General features: G+C 47.7%; 2 protein-coding genes across 2 annotated transcripts in view; both read left to right on the forward strand.

Annotated features, from left to right (window-relative positions):
- LOC106812758 (alpha-actinin-4-like) overlaps positions 1–1100 on the forward strand; it is a gene marked incomplete in the record, with an annotated part of 18425 nt that extends 17325 nt beyond the window's left edge. Inside the window, 1 exon segment of the mRNA XM_014816729.1 lies at positions 880–1100. Within this exon segment, the coding sequence (XP_014672215.1) occupies positions 880–1100 (221 nt within the window).
- A 442-nt stretch (positions 1101–1542) lies between these two features.
- Positions 1543–9636, forward strand: part of LOC106812761 (2-acylglycerol O-acyltransferase 1-like) — a 17365-nt gene continuing 9271 nt past the window's right edge. The window contains exons 1-2 of the mRNA XM_014816732.1: positions 1543–1634; positions 1952–2161. Of these exons, the coding sequence (XP_014672218.1) occupies positions 1578–1634; positions 1952–2161 (267 nt within the window). The 5' untranslated portion in view covers positions 1543–1577. The remainder of the gene's footprint in view (positions 1635–1951; positions 2162–9636) is intronic.

A 9636-nucleotide genomic window follows, 5' to 3' on the forward strand; every position in this document is an offset into this window, starting at 1 on the left:
CTCTCGCGGTCTCTCTCTCATTTTGTCTGGTTGTTTGTCTCTCTCTATTCTCTGTTTCTCTGTGTTATTCGCAGGATGCATGTCTGTCACTCGCTCTTTTTGTATGTTGATTTCACCATCTCTCGCTGTGTGTCTCTCTCTCTCAGTCGAGCGTTCTCTCTCTCTCTCTCTTTCTCTTGCTCGCTCGGTATGTGCGTACTCGTGTCTTTCTTTTCGTGGGTATTGTGTGTGCTTTATCCTTCTCTCTCCCTCTTTCTTCCCGTCTGCCTTCCCCTCTCTCTCTCTTATCCGCTCTCTGCCCTTTTTTCTCTTTCTCTCTCTCTCGGAATCTCGTTGTGCGTATACATGCGTTACGGGCTTGGTCGTGGGAGCCGGTTTGTAGGTGTCAATGTTCGTGTCTATGTGCATGCTCGGGCGTGCGTGCGCGTGCGTGTGTGCGTGCGTGCGTATCACCCCGCTGAACTGACCATCGTCAGTACAACTCGCTGTCGTCACCGCTATATCCGTCGCTCACTCACACACCGGCCGGTGTGAGTGCCGACGTGGCAGAAGCGACGTGGCTATACGCAGCACATGCCACGTCATCAGATACGCGCGCGCAGACGCACACAAAACCGGCCGATGCTGGGCAGTATAGCGCTGCAGTTGTTGGGAGTAGGTGCCCGTGTGCGTGCGACATGGCGGCTCTGACCGGCTACCGAGCTTACTTCTTTTCCGAAAAAAGTAAAAACCGCGAAATTTTAGCGGAAACTAACGCAGAAGAGCGAAACGCCGGTAAACGCGGCGAGGGCAGTGCGGATGTGGCGACATCTATGGAGGAAATATTACGCGAATGTGAAGTTAATAATGCGGGCGCGTTTCACGTTGACGCAAACCTAGAAGAGAATGTTAAAAACGCCGAGGAAGAGGAGATGGTGAAGGATGAGAACGAAGAAGAGATAGTTAAAGAAGAGATAGAGGCGGCGGATGAGATAGTGACAGCGGGTGGATCAGACAGTAGCGTGACGCCATCTACATCATGGCAGGAGACGTTACTGTCGTGGATCTTCGCAGAGATAAAGGCAGACGAAGATAACGAACGATCTCTAGGCGAGTTTTAAAGGATCAAACCCGCGCGACGTTTGGCAGCTCCACGCGCATGCGCACAACGGCGTCCTCCTCTCTCGCGTCGACGCGCATGCGTCACGTTGCAGTCTCCCGGGGCAACGCTCTGCCTCCATTGATAATTAAATTAATGTTTACATCGCTATCTAATGATTTAATTCATCGCCCCTCTGGCGTTTACAATAACACCGCAAGTCAACACGCATGTTTTCACATCTCCCCTCGTCATCCTCCCTAATCATTAGTGCGCGTTACGGCCACGAGATGTCGCTCGTCGCGATCACAGCACACGTTGATACATACAATGATATTGGATGCATTCGATGAGGTTTTATTCAGTACGATGTTTACTGTGAGTAATAGTAAGCGTGCGTGATGCTGTGCTATTGTTATAGACATGGTTATGTTAGTCTGCGCATGGTGTTTGCTGGTTTACAGACGTGGACGTGGAGAAACCGGATGAGAAGTCAATCATGACGTATGTTGGTCAATTCCTCGACAAGTACCCGGATGCAGGCAAGCCCGTCGCGGTGAATATAATATACCTTCGTCTATTTTCAATTGTTATGAAGATTGTGCGTGCATATATACATGTGTGAGAATAAGTACATCGCATGCGCGCGCATGTGTGTGCGCATGCGTGTGCGCGTGCGCGCGCGCGTACTTGCGAAAGCGTTTGAGTGTCAGTGTGTGTTCGTACGTGCGCGTGTAATATAATAATAATAATGATTAAAAGAATAAGAAGAAGAAGATGATGATGAGGAAGAATAGCAATAGCAATAATAATAATAATAAACAACCACGTGATCTGCTAAATAACAATGTCTTCCTTTCAAACTGCCACCAGAAGCTGGAGACAGCGAAAGAGAATGGAACTGAGGAGACAGACGGATCGGACGAATTTGAGAAACTGGAGGCTCCCGTAGAGGAAGCTCTGGTATCCTCCGTCGCAGCCGATTCCTTCCTCGCAGCTCCTCCTTCTGACACCGTCTACAGCAATAAGGAGGAAGAGGAGGAGAAGGAGGAGGAGAAGGAGGAGGAGGAGGAGGAGGAGGATGTAAGTGTAGTAATAGAACGGGTAGCCATCCTTGGGAAGGGCTGGGAGAAGGCACGGAGACTCGAGCTCGAGAAGTTATGGAGTAGGGGGAACACGTGGGCAATGACGTATTCTCAACGAACGCCGTAATTGGTGGAGAGCACGGTTGTCGCCAGGGAGTCGTTTGGCTGTTGTAAGGATGCGGGCCATACGCCCTATCTCATCCGGGACATTAGTTCTCATCCGGGACATTAGCCATCGTCCGGGAAATGAAATCAGCTATGAGCAATCAACATTTGCTCACATACATCCGGGACGTTGGTTCACATCCGGGACGTCGGCTGCGCGCCATCTATGCGTCTGCTGTCGAACAGCGACTCATATTTTCGCGCCAAAAGCAACAATGACAGGATGAAGACGCAGCAGCACAAGCAAGGCGTCACTTGTCTCAGTAGTTTAGCACTAACATGGCGAATTACATTGAGTGGACCCAACAAGTGAACGTTTCTATCAGCGAAATCACGTACGTACCCGTTGTAGCACGAACAGCAGTAGTGTGTCCGGATAGTAATGCCACTAGTAGGAATAGACTAGCAAAAGTAGTAGCAGCACAGCAACGACAGCAACATCGGATGTGTTCTACGTAAGTACATCACTCTCAAGTATCGCACGGGTGTCGTCCGCGTGGCCCACGAGAGAGCGAGAGAAAAAGAGGGCAAGAAAGACTCTCTCTCTCTCTCGCTCTCTCTCTCTCGCGCTCTCTCTCTCTCTCGTCTCTCCCGCTCTCGCTCCTCTCTGCTTTCGTTTTTCTCTCTCATCTCTCGTCCAGCTCGTCATCGTCTTTCTTCTCTCTCAATCTCTCTTCTCTCTTATAAACTACTCTTCTCGTCGTCTCTCTCTCTCGTCTTGTCTGCTCTCCTATCGTTCACCAATCGCTCTCTGCGCCGCGCTCAGATCTTTCTCTCTTTCTCTCTCCTCCCTCTCGTCGCGCTCGTCTCTCTCCCTCTCTCGCTCTCTCTACTCTCTCTCTTTCCTTTATCTCTCCTCCTCTTTTTCTCGATCTCTCTCTCTCTCTCTCCAGCTCTCTCTCATCTCTCTCTCCTCGCCTCTCTTCTCTCTCAATCGCACACATACACAACACACTAGTTTATGATTTGTAGCTCGCTCTCACGTCGTGACGTCAGAAGACGCACCGTTGCCATCGTTACTGCGCGCGTGTAGTCGCTAGCCTCTGTTGTTACATCGTCAGCTTAAATTTCATGCTGACGGATGGTCAATGACGTCATCCGCTGCCACTGATCATCGATCTTGATTCACGCCTTTCAGCGATGCATGCTAACACGCATCATCACTCTCTCTCCATCTCCCTCTTTCGCGGTCTCTCTCTCTCTCGTGCGTTCTCTTTCTTTCACCTCTCTCTCCCTCTCTGTCTCTCTCTCGCGCGCGCGTGCTCTCTCTTCCCCTCTCTATCTATCGCTTTCCCTCTTCTTTCTTTCTTTTTCTCTTTCACTCGCTCTCTCGTCCTTTTTCTCTTGAACTGTTTATACCTTACTCCCCCTCTCGCTCTCCCTAGAGAATGCAGCCTGTGTGCGTACGACGGCTAGCTAGTAAGGGCGCCACGTGTGCGTGCTCACCCACGTGTGCGTGCTTGCCACCGACACTGCGAGGGTCCACCTTTTTGGTGAGTTTTTTTCTTTTTCAAGAGAGCATAGCCCCGCGGGGCGTAGATAAAAGAGGGCGCCCGCGGCGACAGCTCTACAGCTATGTTTAGCCGCGTGACCTTGAGCAGTGTTTGCGTGCGGGTAATGCGCAACAGTCAATACGTCGTCAATACGTTGATAAGTCATCGAGTGTCGATACGCGGTGGCGCTGCGCGCGGCTAGATGGAGCTAGGGTGGGCGAACTTTGGCCCGTGCCTAGCGGGTTAGAGAGAGAGAGGCCCACACACGGGTACGCAGCCGGGGCAAGTCATGGCCGAGATGGCAGAGCAGACTGTGGTACGTATGTGTAGGGCGATGTCGGCTGCGCAAGTTAAGCCCGGCGCACGCGTGAGTAACTTTACTCAAGTAAAATAATGCATCCTCAAAATACTCACGTGTCGCGGATTTTCCGGTTGAGTATTTTGACGCATGCATCATTTACTTGAGTAAAATTTTCTTTACCGTGTGCGCTGAACTTTAGATTAGCTGGCGTTGATGAGTGAATGTTGGTGGCATGCGAATGCCTTCCCTTCACTGCAATCGTGAATTCTGGGTATATATTGAAGCGAGTGGTAAGTGCGCATCGAGCAAATGGGAAAGAGTGCAGAACTGGGGCAGTGGGGGCTAAGGAGATAAGATAGCGAGGGAGAGAGCCTAAGAAGAGACGAGAGGAGGAGAGAAGAGAGAGAGAGGAGAGAGGACAAGACCGAGAGAGATGGAGGTAAGAGGGAGAACAGGGGAAGATAGATAGAATACGAGAGAAAGACGAGAGAGAGCAGAGAGAGAGAGACAGGAGGACAAGAAAGAGAGAGAGAGAGAGAGAGCGAAAGGAAAGAAAGAAAGCAGAGAGAGAGTGAGCGCGAGAGAGATGTTGGAGAGTAAGAGTAAGAGAAGAGAGAGAGAGAGAGAGAGAGAGAGAGAGAGAAGACGAAGAGAGAGAGAGAGAGAGAATGAGTAAGAGAGAGAGAGAGAGAGAAGAGACAAGAGAGAGAGAGAGATTGCGAGAGCGAGAGAGAGAGAGTAAGAGAGATAGAGTAAGAGAGAGAGTAAGAGAGATAGATAAGAGAGAGAGAGAGAGAGAGAAGAGAGAGAGAGAGAGAGGCAGAGAAGAGAGAACCAAGCAAGAGAGAGAAAGTAAGAGAGAGAGAGAGAGAGAGAAGAGAGGAGAGAGGTAAGAGAGATGAGAGAGAGAGAGAGGAGAGAGAAAGAGAGAGAAAGCAGAGAGAGTGAGCAGAGAGAGAGAGAGATGAGAGAGAGCGAGTAGAGAGAGGAGAGAGAAAAGTCAAGAGAGAGAGAGAGACGAGAGAGAGAGAGATGAGGGAGAGTAAGAGAAGGACGGAAGAGAGAGAGAGAAGAGACGTGAGAGAGATGAGACGAGATGTGAGAGAGAAGAGAGACGAGAAGAGAAGAGAGAAGAGAAAAGGCGAGAGAGAGATGAGAGACAGAGAGACAGAAGAGAAAGAAGAGAGAGAGAGAGGCGAGAGAAAGGAAAGACAAGAGAGAGAGAGAAGTGAGCGCGAGAGAGATGGAGAGTAAGAGAGAGAGAGAGAGACGACGAGGAGAGAGAGGAGAGAGAGAGAGAGAGCAGAGAGAGCGAGAAGAGGAGATAAGAGAGAGAGAAGAGAGAGAGAGAGAGAGAGCGAGAGAGAGTAGAGATGAGAGAGAGAGAGAGAGAGAGAGAGAGAGAGAGAGAGAGAGAGAGAGAGAGAGAGTAAGAACGAGATAGAGTAAGAGAGAGAGATAGAGAGAAGAGTGCAGAGAGAAGAGAGAGAGAAGTAAGAAGAGAGAGAGAGAAGAGAGAGTAAGAAGAGAGAAGAGAGAGAGAGAGAGAGAGAGAGATGACGAAGAAGAAGTGAGAGAGAAGGAGGAGAGAAGAGAATAGTGAAGAAAGGAAGAGAGAAGAGAGAGAAGAAAGAGAAGAAAGAGAGAGAGAGAGAGAGAGAGAGAGGAAAGAGAGGAGAGAGAAGAGAGAGAGAGAGAGAAGAGAGGAGTAAAGATAGAGAGAGAGAGAGAGAGAAGAGAGAGAGATGAGAGAGAGGAGAGAGAGAGAGAGAAAAGAGTAAAGTGAGAGAGAGAGGAGAGAGAGTAGAGGAGAGAGAGCGATGTAAGCAGAGAGAGAGAGAGAGAAGAGAGAGAGAGAGAGAGAGAGAGAAGCGCGCCGCGAGAAGAAGAGAGAGCGCAGAAGTAAGATAGAAGCAGAGAGAGAGAGAGACGAAGAGAGCAGAGATAAAAAGAGAGAGAGTCGAGGAGAGAGAGAGGAGAGAGGAGAGAGAGAGAGAAGAGAGAATAGAGAATAAATGAGAAAGAAGAGAGAGAAAGAGAGAAGGGCAAAGGAGAGAGACAGGAGAAAGAGAGGAGAGAGAGAGGAGAGGAGAGAGAGATAAGAGAAAGAAGCGAGAGAGAAAGGAAGAGTGAGAGAGAGAACGAGCGAGAGAGAAAGAGAGAGAAGAGAGAAGGTAAGAGAGAGCGAGAGAGAGCAGAGAAGAGAGAGAGAGAGAGAGAGAGAGAGAGAGGACGAGAGACCAGAGAGAGAGAGAGCAGAGGAGAGAAGAGAGAGCGAGAAAGGAGAGAGAGAGAGAAAGAGTAAAGAGAGCGAGAGGGAAGAGCAGAGCGAGAGAGGCGAGAAGAAGAGGAGAGAGAGAGAGAGTAAGAAAGAAGAGCGAGAGTGAGAGAGAACACCATCCGCTGAACGCGAGGTGTGATACATGCAACTGTCTACAACGACGCCTCGAAAAACCCGCGCTTAAAAACGGGTAAGACCGCGCTTAAAAAATCCGCGCTTGAAAACTCCACCGCGTTAAAAACCCTGCCTGCGATGATGAAAACCCGCGTTTGCCTCGTCTTAGATCGCAGCTATTACATCATGCTTCGCTTTTACCAAGAACGGCGATGTAATTCAGATAGTCCTAAGGTCATCTGATTAGCTGATACATTTGGTATCAAGTAGCTTTTGCTAACGTCAAGTCTCTCTCTAGTGCCTAGACGTAGTAGAAATACTAATTGTACCGACCACGCATGATAGATTGTTCGTGATCCCAAAATAAGTCGTAGTAGCACTGATTATAATATAATGTTCCACTTTCGTCAATAACATTCTTTCGTCTACATGCGATTTTCTCTGTGGCATAGTACTGACATTTGCAGGTTGGATTTTGGTCTTTCAATCCTGTGGTTACAAGCATCAAGTCTTTATTTGTTGTTGATTGTATTTTGTTTATTGCGCGTCCTTTTGTCGTTAGTCGTTCTGGCCACTAACGCAGCACAATTGTACAAGACCAGGTGACGGTCACCAGAGGACCGTTTGTCCTGTCACACCTCTACAAGTCCAGAGCGAGACGCCACTAGCGATGGCCCCCCCTACATGGAGGGGTCATAGCGGCAGAGAGAAGGGGAGATAGAGTGAGGACATAAAAGACCTAGATCGATGAGCGATAGTAGGAAAGTAGAGGAACGGGGAGAAAGGAAATTAGAAGAGACAGAATAAGCGGACAAAGGTAGAACCTAGAAGGTGGAAGAGAAGATAGCGGCAGAAGGAGTAGAGGAGAAAGTGGAATCAAGAGAAGATAGGGAGAAGGTAGAGGGAAATGGATAGAGAAGATAGCGGAGAAGGTAGAGTGAGAAATGGAAGAGAAGATAGAGGAGGAGGTAGAAGATCAAGTAATAAGAGGAGAAGGTGGACAGAGAAGATAGCGGAGAAGGTGTGACAAGAAGTAGTAGTCCTGGAGAAGGAGAGGAGAGGTCAGAAGAGAAGATAGGCGGAGAACGAGTAAAAAATGAGGCAGCAGAGAAAGTAAAGAAGATATGGATATAGAGAAGGTAAAAGGAAAGAAGACAAAGAGGATAGAGGAACCACGAATGAAAGCGAAGGGGAGGAAGAGTAGAGGAAAGGGTGAAGAGACAACGCGCGAAGGGTACCACCTACACGAGAGAGAAGAAGAAAAAAACTAAAAAAATAAAGAAGAAACGTAGAGAAGAAGGCAGAAAGAAGAGTAGCAAGAATATAAGAGGAGAAGGTTGAAGAGAAGGTAGAAAGAAAGGAGCAGAGAAGGTGGAGGAAAGAGAAGAAAAGGTTGAAGAGAAGGTAAGAACAGAGAAGAGTGAAGAGAAGGTAAAGAGAAAGCGTCAGAAGAGCAAGGTAGAAGAGAAGGTAAAGAGAAGGCGAGAGCAGAAATCGAAAGAGAAGGTAGCAAAGAATGGGCGGAGAAATGGAGGAAAGGAGAAGGAGAAGAGAAGGTAGAAAAGAGAAGCGAGATTCGCAGTCACTGGCAGCGCACATCGAGACAATCAAACAACCGAGAAGGTATCATCTCTAGATCAGTAATCCTAGCTCTAACAGCCGGGTTCACGTTTAATGATTGACGTTGTCGCGCCGCCGTCGCTGCTGCTGCTGCTGTTCATCAACTGCCAAGCGTGATTGAATTACACAGAGGTAAGTACACACAGAAACATATGACGGAGTGATAATGACGGGAAAACACGCTCTTTTCAACATGATTTCCTGCGAATCAGACTAATGATATCATATAGCTTACTCTCTAAACAACACTCTTCGTGTTTTAATAAAATAAATAAGATTAATAGTATGAAAGAAAAAGGAAAGACGTATGCGAATCTATAATATCAGAGATGACCCTATAAAATAATAATAATAATAAGTAATAATGAATAAATACACAAGATAAATGCGAATAAGAATCGAATAAATATGACTAGTGTGATCTTTTTGAAGGACTGTTGTTTTGTAGGCGTTGATTAGCGAGTGGACTTTGCCCGATAGTAAGAGATAGGACGGTTGTCGTTACCTCTGCCACGACGACTGATAGCGGGGTGGAATATACGAGAGAGAAGGGAGATTAGTGGTGACATTTCCTCAGATTCTTCCCACCGCCGTATCGACACAACTGCGTGAACTAGAATTTTTTTTATCGTCTTTTGTTATACCGATGATTAGAGTCAAGAGGTACAATACGCTAGCAGCAGTCATCGAATTAATAGTTGAAGTGCTAGTCTGTGCCTTGTCAGTACAGCATTGCCACCTAGAAGGACTAACACCTTCCCTCTCTGATCAATGATTGTTTTAAGGTTATGGTTAGGGATTGGTTGTTTGGCTTGTTTAGTTCACGAATGACCACCCTCAAATCTACCATAGCTAATGGCCAATCCATCCCATAAAAACACATGACCAAATATCTAAGGGCCTATCAAGCCATTTATAACGCCTCACCCATGCAAACAACACTGAACTCCCAGCTTTCATCCTTACCAGCAATTTCTAAGATCCATAGCTTAAACCAACCCTCACCGTTAACTACCTCCCCTAACGAACTATCCCTTACAGCACCTAACTCGACAAGCGGCCCCACAGTCTAGAAAGTAGAACACAGAAGGATGAAAATCCTCAGTGATAAATAACAACGAACAGGCGCGCTTGCACATCTAGGGCTAGGGGGGTCTGGGGCATGCCACCCCTAAAAATTTTGACAATGGTCGACTTCTGGAGATTGCAATCTGGTCAGTCCTTGCGTGAGAAATATTAGCGAAACAAATGTAGGAACAAAATTTTTGAATTCCAAATTTACTGAAGCACTGTCTTTCAGTGCTTCTAAATCGCGGGCGGCCACTGGGCTTACCCTAACCCTAACCTCCTAAAGCCACATCCCTAAGCACCTATCCCTTACCCTATCTCTAAGCCTATCCCTTACCGTATCTCTAAAGCGCCTAACCTTAATACCAACAATTCATAAACCAATCCCTAAGCTATCCCGACCCTACCCACTAACACCTAACCTTAAAAAC

The sequence above is a fragment of the Priapulus caudatus genome, unplaced genomic scaffold (assembly GCF_000485595.1).
Source record: "Priapulus caudatus unplaced genomic scaffold, Priapulus_caudatus-5.0.1 Scaffold683, whole genome shotgun sequence".
Taxonomy (NCBI): Eukaryota; Metazoa; Priapulida; class Priapulimorpha; order Priapulimorphida; family Priapulidae; genus Priapulus; species Priapulus caudatus.